Source organism: Dromaius novaehollandiae, chromosome 10, assembly GCF_036370855.1.
Source record: "Dromaius novaehollandiae isolate bDroNov1 chromosome 10, bDroNov1.hap1, whole genome shotgun sequence".
NCBI lineage: Eukaryota > Metazoa > Chordata > Aves > Casuariiformes > Dromaiidae > Dromaius > Dromaius novaehollandiae.
In genome coordinates, this window is record NC_088107.1 from 24793698 (window position 1) to 24807751 (window position 14054).

Here is a 14054-nt window from a genome sequence, read left to right on the forward strand (position 1 = left end):
CTTAGAATAAGCAGAGCCTATTTCAGGTTAGAGCACGTAGGCAGTGGAGAGTTGAGGACAGAAATACTCGCGAGGTTCTTTTTCTTGGCAGCAGTGCCAGTTTAAGTAGCTTATTTTTAACTCAGATCAGCTCACTGATCTGGTCGCTGCACTGTCTTCCAGACAGTCAGACAGCAAGTGGTGCGAGGACAGAAGGAGCGACGAGAGTTGCCTAAGCCAGCTGCTGCTGAGAGAAGAGCGTTTGCGAGCATGCCCTGCGCGGTCTTGGCTCGCTCACTGCTGGGCAGGTCTTCCTTCATTCCAGGGAAGCACTGCCTACGAGGTGCTGAGTGATTGACTCAGGGCGAAAGATTTGGGAGCCAGGAAGAGCTCGTAGTACAGTGTGGGAGTAGCTACTGGCTGTACCCCGGGCAGCGTGACGGCGAAGATTAGATTTGGAAAGCCAGGGCATGAGGTGTTACGCTTTTCTGCCTGTATTAACTTGCAAACAAGCTAAACTGGGGATGAAGTCTGGAGCCACTGTCATCAGCACAAGAGAAGCTTTTGGGGGTGCTGGTGCAATTCATGATTAGGAGAGATGGCAGAAGAGGAGAAGACTGAAAATTCACTTTGGATACATAACATGTGCACACATCACCTTGCACTTGACTTACAACAAGGAGGGTTGCCTGAGATGCCTGTGGTGATGAGGTGGTGAGACCTTGAGACTTGTGGTGATGAGACACCACTGGTGCAGTGCCTTGAAGCAGTGTGATAGGGCACAAGGGTGCAGTAATTTTTTTTTCTCCTTGCAGGTTCAGAGCTTTAAAAGAGCAGAGATTAAAAGAGAGACAGCTGGAGAATGGCCTGTCAATTAGAGAAGAGGATGGACTGGAGGCAAATGCTGCTTTGGAAATTAAGGGCTCAGACCCATCTAAGTGGGAGGACGGCTCATTTGAAGAGAGAGTGAGAGCTATAGAGGAACATAAATCACTGATTGAGAATAATCGGCTGAATCATATTGACCCATTGGATAGTACTGGAAATTTATTATACAAAAGACATGAGAGAACCAGTAGCCAAAGTGGTATGGACACTGAAGAGGAAGTAGTTGTGAGAGAGAGACCCAAGTCGCTGGAGGATCTCAACCAGAAAAAAGTGGTTCGTGCAAAAAGAGAAAGCCGGAGAATGCGTGAATTGGAACAGGCAAAATTTAGCTTGGAATTGCTTAAGGTCCGCTCCACTGGAGGGCTGTCGCCTTCAGAAGAGCGTCGGTGGTCCACAGAGCTTGTATCTGAGGCACTTCATTCCCCTCAGGGAACCCCAGAGAGTGAAAGCTCTCAAGGGAGCTTAGAGATGTTAAGCTGTGAAGATACCCCAAGTAAACTTGTTTCCTTAGTTTTAGATGAGCAAGATGTGCAGTTGTTTTCCACAGAGACCCAGGACTCTTTACCTAGCACTCCCCAGCCTCATTTGCAGGACAAGTCTTTCTGCGCAGCAGACGTGAACAGCAATTTACCCAGTTGCAAAAGGAGGCCTTCAGACTCCGAGTTACCAGATAACCGTGCTACTAAGGAGCGTGAGGTCTGTGATCCCCAGAATGTTATAAACAAGATGCATCCAAGAGAAACCTTCCTTTCTAGTAATCTACCAACCTTCTACATTCCACCCCAGGACAACTTGAAAGTAAAGCAGTCATTGCTGGAGAATAACCTGAGGAACAAACCAGCTGAAAGAGAAGAGAAAACAGTTACGTTCCCTGAGATCAGGAAGGACTCTGAGTCCAACAAGCAAGACCAGGGCAAAACCTTGATTGGGGAGGTAGGGGGAAAGGCTCCTACCAAAAGAGAGGAACATGGGACAGCTGTTGGAACACAGACCCATTCTCCAGACTCGGTAATCAAGAGACTGGAAAAACTCAATGTGGAGAAGGAAGAACGGCAAAAGCAGCTTCAGCTGCAAAATGAGAGGGAGATGATGGAGCAGATCCGCCAGCAGAAGGAAATTCTAGAGAGACAACGCAAGGCTTTCGAGCAGCTTGAGAAACAAGGGAGAGTGGAGGCTTTGCAGAGGGCTGAGCCGAGCAGAATCAGGGACCCTTCTCTCAAACCATCAAAAAGACCAGACATCCGGCCTCAGTCTGTCCTCATCCTGCATTCCCAGAGCAGAGGGGAGCACGGCCTGACCCCAGGTATAACTGCAGCCTCCTCAGTAGATATTAAAGGTCTCACCGTTGGGAACAGAGGAAATTCTCCAGCCCACAGCGCCCCAAAAGACAGACCTGTCAGCATGTTCATGGAGCGAAAGGAAGGTCAATCCGGAACAGTGCTTGAGCCAGCCCGGACAGAGCGGCCCAACTCCAAACTGGCTCTGGACTCCAGGGATTTCCTGGGCAGCCACCTTTCTCGGACAGAGCGCCTGAGGCAGCCCCGGATGCCAAACCAGGCGGCCGAAGAGACAAGGGCGAGCGCTATATTCTTCACACCGAAGGATAGTCCCTTTGGCCTCCAGTGAGTAAAAAGATGGTGTGCTTTCGTTATAGCCTTAGAGACCGGTTTACGTGACTAACAATGTTATTGCTGGGGGCTGTACAAAATACCTCTTGAAACAAGGACCAGTGTCAGGTTTGTTGACCTTCAAACAATGAATGGACAGAGATCAGGTGAAGAAGAAAATGTCTGGGAGCTGGAAATATCCCTTCTAATTTTCTTATGTGTTGGGTGTTATGTAAACCGGGGGAGATGGTCATAGATATTAGCAGGTGAAAGGTGTTGCTAGCAAGAGAGATGATACTGTTTTCATTTATCCTGAATGAACAGTGGTATGAATTTCTTTCTCAAGGTAAAAGATGAAGAAAAAATTATCAGGATTTTTGGGTGGTCAGAATAGATATCACTAGAGGACAGGGAAAAAAAAAGATCTAAAGATCCCTGTTCTTAACATTAGAATAAGTGTAGCCAGAGTGAACACTCAGATGATCTTACCATTGCTGGGGAGAAAAACAACAATTATCTTGAGGGGGTTTAGGATAAGAGCGTGCTTTTGACAGTGTAGCACTTGCGTGTAGAGTTACACGTGGGATGGTCTTAGTCATTCCAGCCTGTTGCATTTGCACCGTGCATCGCTTAAACGATGGGCTCCTTCCAGGGCACAGGGTCTGGACACTGCAGCAAGACTGGTCAACAGTGAACCGAGCAAAGCGGAAGTTAAATGGGACCGGTATGAGTACTCCCTCGATGCTATGTTAGAGGCAAAGTGTCGATGCTCTCCTTCCAAAGAAGTTTGTGTGAAAACTTGCAGGAGGCTCAGGAACGTTGGTTTGGAGGCAGTTATTTGAAAATAGTCTCTTTTTTTTGTCTCCCTTCTCTCCCCCTTTTTCCATGGTTAGTGCGCAAAACAAGGAACAGGAAAATGAAAACTATATTAAAAATTGCTATCTTTTACTCCATTTTGTAACTCAAAACTTTTCATGCTACAAGCAAACAATCAAATTTCGGAATACAGAACTTAAAAGATACCACGCATAGGCACTATACAGGGAAAGGTGTGATTTGCTAGGCAGAAATTCAGATCTTCGTGTCCCATGGCATTAAGTCGAATCCTGAAGATTTTGAAGCAGCTCCGAAACCTCGTAACGTCACGTTGCAATTTGTTCTTGATTGCGTGCGCTCCATCCTTGCGCGCTCCCGAGGTCTGGGCTGGCGCTGCGGGAAAACATTTCCGAGAAACTTCAACGCTTTTGTTTTGCTGCGTTTCAGCAGGGAAGCGAGTCCGCAGTGCCTTCCCAAAGGTGAACTAGCTAGGAAGCCGTTTAAGATTCCCGGGTCTGGCAGAGGAGAGGTAAGTTGCAGCTTTCTCATTTTCTCTTTTAGTTGAACAGGTGGGGGGAAGGAAAAAATAACCCAGACCCATATTCTGCCAGTTTGCCCTCAAGTGCTTCAGGGATGAGAACTATGAAGCACAAGTGCTACTAAATGCAGGGTGTTTGGGAAAGGGGGATATTGAGGGTACAGCGACTTTCAAGCCTTTGCTTGAAAAAGCCCACATAGCATTAATTCACAGCAGTGCAGAGTTGCTCTTGGTTTAAAAATAAAGATAAATAAAAGGATCTTGCAATCCTGATGGCAAACACTGTAGACCGCAGTCTTGTCTCGTTTGGTTTACTGTATGTCCTGGTAACATCCATGATTGTCCATTTTCTCAGTGCTGTCTCGGCTTTTGTTTCTCCTGGTCCTTTCCACACTACATGTAATGGTGTGTGTTCTCTGTGGGCTGCAATGTTACTCAGAGATGCCTTAAGGCCATATTTGACCTAGTCTGTGATGCCAAACATCCGTAGAATCTCCTTTTATTTTTAAAACATTTTTTTTTGTTATCTGTTTTATCATTTGGTCAAGCAGGTTGCCAGACCGACCCATAAAAAGAAAGCCCGCATGGCGCGGACGCGCTCCGATTTCTTGACTAGAGGTACTTTTGCTGATGGGGAGGGGGATACGGAGGAAGATGATTACGATGACAATTTTGAGTTCCTTCTCTCCTCTGACCAACCTCCTCATCCTGAGACAGGGCCTGCAGCCCGGCTCGGGCAGGCCTGTTACAGTGACTCCGAAATGGTAATTTTCCAATGTGTTGGGGGTGGAAAAAAAAAAGGAGCAAGCGGATAGGCGGGAGCGTTTCTTTGCTAACCTTAGCTGCACTGATCCCTACACCGCTTCTTCTCCCACTCACAAGGATGTTGTAGACGGGTAAACTCGGAGAACACAGCAGAAGCAAATCCCGAATGGAAGGAGAAGTCGTTTGTATTTCTCTGAGCCGAGGGGATGCTCTCTGCATTGGTCCGAGAGCAGCTTCCACAGCTTACCAAGGTTTTCCGTAGCACTGCAGCGTGTATTGCACAGCTGCCTATTTTTTTTAACCACGTTCACATCAATAGCAAAGTCCGACTATTATCTTCTAATGCGATTATCTATGCAAATAGAAAAGAGCAAAGCAAACATTATTGACCAAAAAGCAACAAAGCAAACGAGATAAATCTCACGCCTCCCACTGCTTTTGATTCAGTATCCTCAGCTGCAGTATCTGATGGTTATTCAGGCCTCAATTATTTGGAGTGACACTGGTACACAGTATCTTAGAGAACGCAAAAGCAGGTAAATTGGGCAATAAAACACAGCAGGGATGAAATAGTGGGTTTAAAAAAAAGGGGGGGGGGAGAAAACCCTTGTGGCTCTGTCAAGCACAGATCACAGTAGCTGATCTCCCTTGGCAAGTCCACACGCTGCAGCATAGTGTGATGTGAACATGTGCTGCTGTATGATGCGGAGTGTTTGCATCTCGTGCTTAGTCTACAGCCCGGATAAACTGCTTTCAGCAAACCGAGAACAGACAGTGTTTACTTTTGAAAAGGGAGTTTTCTGAAATGTAAGAGGACAGCACGTGCAAACCCTTACACTTTTGCTGTTGCCCTGAGGTGGCATAGATGTTCACATAGAATATCCCAATAAGAATTCCAAATAATATCCAAAATATCCAAAAAAGAAACATCTCATGTCCGAAGCACTGAGGCCGAGCGTGGCATAGTGCTATTTTACTCATATACTGAGACTATGATGATAAACACTACAGAAAACTGACCGAAGGCATGAAAACCAATGTTCGGTTTGACATTTTAGTTGGGACCTTTGCTGTTCTGCTCATCCTACATTGCCATGGAGCAAACAAATATGTTGTTTGATCCTAAAATCTGCCTTTGCAAGAAATTTGCCAAAGACCGACAACTAAACAGGGCTTTTCGTGCCTTTTAGTTTGTCAGCAGCTTTTATTTTAACTAAATGATAAAACTTGTTCCCAGAATAATTTTGTCATTGGAAGGGGGCAGAGATTGGATTATAAATTCTGTGAATTTTTCAGGTTACTCTGAATAAATGGCTGAGGGTTTTGAGGCAGGAATACTTGAAGTGCTGCCTGTCAGAAATGTGGTTGAGAGGCATTTTTGAACTGTGCTCACTTGGCTGCGTTTCAGTGCTTTCTCTCCCTGCTTTTGTCACAGCAAAGGGAGAGTTTTACTTAGAAGTACTGTTACGACTGGCCTTTTTTTTCCCCCCCCGTTTGATGAGAAGTGAGCTTAAATACACATGTGCATGCAAATGCAGTGCCTTCCATTCTGCACCTTTGGTTTCAGTTAACTGCGTGTTTGCAAGCACTAGGAAAAATAAAAATTGGTCTGTCCCCACTCCAACAGATCCAAAGACCCTATGTGAAAATGGAAAAAAATATCAGCGAGGGAAGAACGAGGAGCAAAATTTGCAGGCGTAGCTCTAAAAGCGCCCGCACGCCTTTGGAAGGCAGCTCCCTGCGGCAAAGGCGCGCTGGCCCGGAGGCTGGCCCTCCACGAAGCCCGCGGCGCGAGGGAACCTCGGTGGGCAGAGGGGCCAGGAGCTCTCCTCCGCTGACGTTCGACGCCGGCATTTCCATCCGGAGCTCCTCTTGCTGCAGTCTCGCTGGCTGGCAAGGTCGGATGCAGACCGGCTCCTGGAAACGCTCGAAGAAACCGCTCAGGGCGTGGGGAGAGCTCTGGGAGCGAGGCTGTGCCGGGCGCGGAGTGCCGTGCTGTGTTCCTGGAGGCTTACCCTGTTACAAAGCTCTATAGCTGTAGAAATCTTTCCCCTGGAAATCTCTGCCGAGATGCAAAAGGCGCTGGGCTCGCTGCTTGGCAAGCTCCGGCCTCGGGAGGGCTCGAGGTCGTACCGCTCATCCGAAATGCTCCGTGACTCTGCTCACCGGGTTTAACAGCTGTCCCTGCATGCAAGTAGTCGTAGGTGCCGACTGTGTCTCCTCTCTCCGTCTGTCTCCCCGTTTCCCGCTGCTCTCCATCGCTAGCTCTAACCGGTGGTCGGGGTTTGCCTGGCCGCGCTGCCCGGCTCGGGCCAGTCGTGCTTGCTAGCCGACGCTCCTCGTGACGTTGCGTGCCCAGCGACACTGTCCGTCTGCGTGTCTGGAAAACCGTGTACAGTGTTTCCATCTGTATTCTGTATTGCACGTTTGAGAGCAGCATTTTGGCTTGGGGCTCCTCTGTGCGAGGACCGCCGCACGTTTAAAGAGCTCTTTTAGCAGCGAAATGTAGGGGCTGTTCGTTCCCAAGGAATAGCAGAGCCTGGTCGGGCGCTGCAAATCGTGAAGCAGCCTGCAATACAGCAGTACTGTTGGACAAGCCAACATACGTGAATATATGCGTAGGCATATTCGTTACGTCTTGTGATGTTCACATGAAGGCCAGCCAGGCAGCCTCCATGGGCAGGGTGGCTGTCGTTTCAGTGAATAGCTCATTCACATTGCTCCTGCCCCCGGCTGCTGCTTCCCAAAAGGCCTCTTTTGCTGGCCGGTTTTGATGTGCAGCTCAGTGGCCTTGCAAAGTTGAGCATGTGAGGACTCACCAGCTGTACTGGCGTGAGCCTGCCCGCCTTGCCCGGGGGTTTCTTGAGCCCTGAGTCAGTGAGTTTGTATCACCAGCTGGGTAAGTAGAGGTCCAGCAGAGCACGACAGTCCAGGGTAGCCCAGGGCAGCAAGGGCTGGGAGCGTTTTTGGCCAGAACTGAAATCCAAGGTGCAACTGTTTGAGGTGGGAGAAATCCCTCCCTGGCTGCGTTCAGCACATATTAATACTGCTTCTGCTTTGCACCTCAGCCTGGAGAGCTGTTCTCCGAGAGATAAATAGGTGACCTTGGTTAGAGAAACCACACCTGCAATATCTTCTGGAGCATTTGGTTCTCCTGCAGCAGAGGCTCTTGCAGAGTGCTTGGAGAGGGGGACGTGGGTAGTGACGCTGTGGTGTATTTTGCTCCAGCCTCTGTGCCAAAGCTGTGAATTTGCAAGCACTAGTCTGAGTATCTCTGTAATTTGTCACCAGCTGATCCCAAGCATGCCTGAAGAGGCAGCAGTGAAAGAAGAGCTCTCGCCCCAAGCTGCTGTTTAGAGTGAGCGCTGCACTTTAGGAAGCCCTTCAAGGCAACATGCAGAAAAATTTCACCCCCAAAATGGCTTTCCTCCTTAGTCTCAAAACCTAGAGAGGTTACTGTGATAGCAGAGGAAACGTTGGACTATAATAGATCATAAATAGGGACAGAGCAGAGGGACTCGCAGCGGTAACGGTTAGGAGGTGCAGGGAGGCAAGATCTGTCGGCAGAGGCTGAATCCTTTGATTAGGCCAACTGAGAGCAAGTTTTGTCTCCCTGCAAATAGCAGAGAGAGGCAAACTGTCCCAGAGGTGCCTGCAGGCAGCAAAAATAGATTTAAAATGGTGAGACTGGGTGCCACTTCCAGCCATCTCATCGTGCGCTGTGATGGCAGGAAGCGTTGCTTCTCCCCATTTTTATTGCACTCCTCTAAAGAAGAGGACCCGTTTCAGACCCTGTGCTTTTAACATCCAAGCAATAGTCTCTCTACTGTGTTTTGCCTTATAAAAAGGCCTTTTTAACAGAACTAGTTTTTCCCCTCTCTATCAAGAGCTGCGTCTCACAGACAAGGCAAGTACCTCCAGGAAAATGTGCCTTCTTGCTAATCAAGGCCCATTACCGCTGTGCTCAAGCACTTTGTTGCTTGAATTATTTGTTGTCTGATTATCCTGAGTTTTTTAATTATCCCAAGTTACATCAGCTTTGGGCCTTGGCTCGCAGATGCATTCCTTTGATGAAGAACAGGATTTATACATGTTTCGATTTAAAAAAAAAAAAAAAAAATCTCCCTCCAAGCTATGTCTAAGAATTACCTTACTGACTCGTTTGGGTGGAAGCCTCCTGCTTGTGTCAGAGATTTCACTGGCTTTGCTGTACTCCAAAATCAAATGCCAGATCTGCTCGTGGACTAGCCGCGACGTACAAAGCGGTGCAGATGTCCTGTAGAGCAACCTTTATGGTGCTCTTGGAGCTCCCTTAACCAGGCTGCCAGGATCAGTGCCTGCCAGTGTGCTTTCAACAGCTCTGCAGAGGAAAAGGGAGCTCAGTTCCCCCCTGAAATCTGGTGTTATTACACAGCAGAGCGCTGGAAGTGACTGAAAGGTTGAAGTTACTTAGGAACAAAGCGTTATCCGTGGAGGTAGATGGGTCACTTTTGAAAGAAAGCGGTGCATGTGGACTGAATGCAAACCACTTTCTTGGCTTGCCTTTTTAGGTGTTTTTTTTTCCCCTTATGTCCATATGCAATTCACGTGTGACCATCACCTAATTGTAAGAACTACAGGGATGACAAATCCTTTCATGTTTCTTTTGCGGTGGCAGTTTTGCCTTATGTGCTGCCATCTCCTGGCTGGTAGGGAATTTGGTACGTGGGTGAAAAATGTGAAAAATGAGGGAGAGCGTTAGTGGTAAATGCGACTACCCTGGGGCCCATATTTTGTAGAATTTTGCTTGAAACACTTTTTCATGCTTAAAACCAGAGCCCGTTCAGTTGAGACAGTTAGATAAATGGGTCAAATGGACAAGGAAAGAATGACACTCTTTGGAAAATACTTGCTTTTTTCTTTGCTTTTTTTTTTTTTTTTTTTTTGCTTTATTTTTTTCTTAAATAGAGTGAGAACATTTTTGTGCTGCCCCACTGACACAAATGCCCACAGCTTTTTTTGGTGGTCATGCCACCAAAGTCACCGAGTCCATCAGGGCCGGTAGGAACACGACAGCTGAGCTCACCACCTTCGGCTCATCCTCCTGCTCTGGGGGGGGGATAAGATCTCCTCTCCACTCTGACGCAGTGGCAATCCTTTTCCAAATACCAACAGGCCTTTTCAGAGTAAAAAAAGACAAAATCTGTAGCTTTCAGATAATTTCTTCCTGCATGCTAGCCAAACTAGAGCGATTTTAGCAGTATTTCCCAAGATAAATACTGTTGTTCACCTAATATAGTGGTGGAGGCTTTGCGAGTGTGTGAGAAGATTAGGACTAGGGTAACTCTCCGTCTGAAGTGCCTCTCAGGACTTTTTTTTTTTGGATAGCGGCTGTTAATCCTTAAAACATCATGTCATGACAGCAGCCCATCTCAATGCTCTAGAGAGGGAAGAAAACACTGTCTCTTGCACTGTCTCCCACAGCATGCAACATAATAGAAACAGTGCAAAATCTACCATTGAATAGAGTGAAATAATTTAAAGATGCATTTTCAAAAAGGCATATGTAATATCGCTCATAGAATGCTACTACATTTAATTGATTGTGAATTCATTTCGCTCTTAAAAATTATCCCAGGGCATTTTAAATGGTGAGGGAGAGCTGAGAGCCTTTGTACTAAAGCTGCTTCATACCTTATTTCCCGAGGGATCCTTTTAGCTTGTCCTTAGCACAAACACTTTGGACTTTTCTTTTATTTATTTTTTTTCCCCCCTGCAAAGTCCACAAAAAGAGCCTAAGGAGGAGAGGCAAGTTCTGCAAGGATGTATCGATATGGCTGAGGGTGCCACGTATTGACAGCTCCTTTGCTGCTGGAAGCACCACAAATCGCTTTATCGTGGGTAACACTGCTCTTCTAAAACGGAGAGTTGGGCTGCTCACTCCACTGGGGTGATCCAGTTGGCTGAGCAGTTTTGCATGCTTGGTGATGTGGACCTGTGGCTTGGTGCACACTAATTTTGATCTTCTGTTGCTAAAGGAGTACGAAGGTTGGACCTTGAGGTAGAAGTTCAGTTAGGTGTTTCAAAGTATTTCTCTGACTGGAAAAGCTGTGCAGGACCTTAGGTTTTCATCGATAGGCAGATAGAAATCAGGACGTGTTTTTGAGTTGTAAGAGATGAAATGTCAAATTTTTGCTAAGAATGTCACCTGACATCCGAAGAACTGTCTCGTTTTTAAAATGGTTTCATGCTTGGAATTGTTGCAGACCGTACAGCGATTTGCATCTGGTGAAGGCCAAACTAAGCTTCATAAAACCATGTCTCAGGGTGAGATTGGGAAGTTGGCAGCTGCACAGAAGAACCTGGCTCCGGACGGGAGGTGAGGAGTATGGCTGGAGCTGGTGAAACGGGGAGAAAAGTCCATCCCATGCCGTTTGGATCTCCTTCGCGTTGATGGAGCTGCTCCGGTCCCCAATTCAGTGTGTTTTCAAAAGCTGCTTTGCTGGCTAAACCAGCCGTCAGCAGCAGCAGAGGATCTATCAGTGACATGTTTCATATGTGACTGTGAACATGCCCAATTAAAGAGGCATCCTGTTCATAGTGCAATGAAGTTTTGAAGCAATGTGACATGTATCCCATCCCAAACCACCTCTTGTACATGTAACTTGCAGTTTCTTGTGTTTTATGAGGATGAGTGTCCTAGTTTCCTTGTTAGCAGTTGTGTGAATTTAACTTTTTCTTAAGGGCCAGAAGGTCGGGGAGATTTTCTATAGAAGGACATTTTCCTAATTAAGGCAGTTTCTCTTTCCATGGATTATTTCCAGGCCTCAACGAGCCAAGATGAGATTCTGGGTGAAGGGGAAGCAGGGGGAAAAGAAGACGCCGAGGGAGAAGCTTGCCACCCAGTCTGAGCTGCTTGAGCTTTATGCAGAGCAAGAAGCACCGAGCAGAGAGGTGATTCCTGGCCTGCAGCTCGGGGAAGGTAAGTTGAGGTTGAGCACCAGGCAGGCTTGCATGCTGCTTGCAGGGTGTCGGAAGGAGCAGAAAAGTTGCATGCACCGTCTTAGCAGAGATGAAAGGCATAGCTACTTTAAAGCTGGCTTTATGCTACTTTTAACAGTGTGGCACAATGTGTAATGACTTGGGTAAAAGTATGGAATTTAGGAAAATCAGGTTATCCGTAGGGTCAAGGTATCTGTAAACTAGAGTATTGTGTATGAATGTGTGGTCTAGATGAGACTGCTGTACGAAAGCAAGTTAGAAAACCATACTCAAAGTACAGTTTGCACAAATCGAAAGGATGCACTGGTTGGACTCTTCTGGGCTGGGCGTAGCGCTGGTCAATGTATTTTTCAGTGCTTTGCTTGATAGAATGGAGACTATTCTCCTTGAGTTCACAGATGACGCCAACCTGAAAGGATGGCGAGGAGAGGATCCAAAACTGGTCTTGATAAAGTCAAAAAAATTCAGAAAAAACGGCGTGCAATATAATGAAAACAAATACCATTTCTTTTCAAATTTCTTTATAGTTTTACAAATAGAAATTACCACTTTATTCAGTAGGATACAGGCCGTACTCTCTTCCTCCCTGTGAGGAGGTGCTGTGTGCTGCTCGGAAGTGGATTCTGTGCCTTTTGAGTAGCACGTTCCATTTTCCAGGAGCGACACAATCCCTGTATCACTAATCCCCACTGCAGCCATCTGGCCGTTGACAGATGTTTCCCCTCACAACAGAGGAAAAAAAACAATGGAAAAAATAAAATTTAATCTTGCTCTAAGTACCATATAAATATAGCCCTTTTCTCCTCCATGGGTTTATTCTGAATCCCATCTCCTTATTTTAGTGGCAGAACTATTTTTTCCTACATGTTACCTTGCCATGTTTCTGTCAATGCAGCTCTGAGAGATTAAACTTGAGTCTTCACTCATTCAGACTTCATCAAAAAACAGATTTTGATTGCTACTGAAGAAGGGGCTCTATTTCTCTTCTAGACCGTAGGTGGTTGAGAAAACATGTTTTCGTTGCTTACAGCTTGATCTCACATAATGCAGGAGACGCTGAGAAACAAAACACACTGCAGAGCTTCAATGAAGTTGAATGCAAATAAACGTTGCTACAGCGTATCTGGGCGGCCAGAGAAAAAGATAACTAACCTCCACTTCATTATCTCTTCCCATTCTTAATTATCAACCGTAGAATTGGGTCCTCACCATCTGACACCTCCACGGAGTCCAGAGCTGTCGGGACTCTACCGGAAAGAATTTAAGGAGAACAAAGAGCCATCTCCCAAAGTGAAGCGCAAGCGCAGTGTCAAGATCAGCAATGTGGCTCTGGAGCCCGTGCAATGGCAGAACGACTCGCTGCAGATCATAACCAGCACTAGCGACTTGAAAAGCATGGATGAGTTTCTCCTGAAAAAGGTAAAGCTTGTCATTACCACTCCAGCTAAATCATGAGAGAGCACAAAGAGCAGACAGAGGGAGCAAAGCTGTATTTTTCTTGTGGGGAGCAGTAGCAATATCAACAATCCAGCTAGGGGAAAGCTTCAGTTACATTCACAGGGAAGTCCTTAAGTTTCTAAGTGGCAGGCAGTAGAAAGCACCTTGTAATAACGCGGTGGAGCGTATTCTCCTTGAGTTCGCAGATGACACCAACCTTACACAGTGCTCTGTCTCGGCACAAGTCGTATTAGCGCATAAAATGCTTTGGTTTCTCAGATGAATGAACTGGATAACGAGGACAGTAAGAAGGACACTTTGGTGGATGTCGTGTTCAAAAAAGCACTGAAGGAGTTCCGGCAAAACATCTTCAGCTTTTACTCCTCGGCGTTAGCGGTAAGTGGCAGCACGGCAAGTGGGACCTTCACCGTTCAGAAGAAATGAGGTGCGCTGAGTTCTCGTAGTGGTTCGAAGGCGCCAACCCTTTCATTCCTGGTCTGCTTAGCCCAAATGAAAGGTGCTCCTCTTCGGTATTCAGTCTCATAACGTTGTAAATTCAGGCTAATGCTTCCTCATTTGCCAGCCCTCAGCAGCATACTTTGAGTGGAGGTTTCTAGTCTCCTACTTTAAGCTTGCTCCCAGTCAAATGGGAGTTGACAGTAAGTCAGTGAACTCCTATTTGCCACCCAAAGTGTCTGGAAACCTTTGTGCTAGATTTGGGGGTTGTGGACCTCTGAGAAACATGGAGCTCTGCACTTCCACTGCTTCTGAATCTTCACAGCGATCGCTGAGCCAGGCTGTGTTAGTGCCAAGACTGTAGGAAAAGTTCCCTCTATGATATTACGCGAGCTGGCATTCAGTGTAGCAGGTGGCAGCTCCCCAGGTTTGTATCCCACTGCTCCGTACACTAGGAAGCTCCCTGACAACGGTCATGAAACATTTCTGTATTAGATGATTCCTTTTTCCTTCTTTTAATCATACTTGTACTTTTCCAAAGCAATTGGATGCCAGTCATGCTAAAACAATTGTTTGGTGCAGAAAAC

At 46.7% G+C, this 14054-nt stretch overlaps 1 protein-coding gene across 3 annotated transcripts in view; it reads left to right on the forward strand.

Annotated features, from left to right (window-relative positions):
- Positions 1-14054, forward strand: part of MYO9A (myosin IXA) — a 217973-nt gene that overhangs the window by 183943 nt on the left and 19976 nt on the right. Inside the window, exons 25-31 of one of the 3 annotated variants that reach the window (XM_064517658.1) lie at positions 795-2489; positions 3738-3819; positions 4377-4592; positions 10839-10951; positions 11397-11554; positions 12770-12993; positions 13291-13407. In XM_064517658.1, coding sequence (XP_064373728.1) covers positions 795-2489; positions 3738-3819; positions 4377-4592; positions 10839-10951; positions 11397-11554; positions 12770-12993; positions 13291-13407 — 2605 coding nt within the window. The remainder of the gene's footprint in view (positions 1-794; positions 2490-3737; positions 3820-4376; positions 4593-10838; positions 10952-11396; positions 11555-12769; positions 12994-13290; positions 13408-14054) is intronic. The other 2 variants (XM_064517657.1, XM_064517659.1) reach the window with 2 other exon arrangements.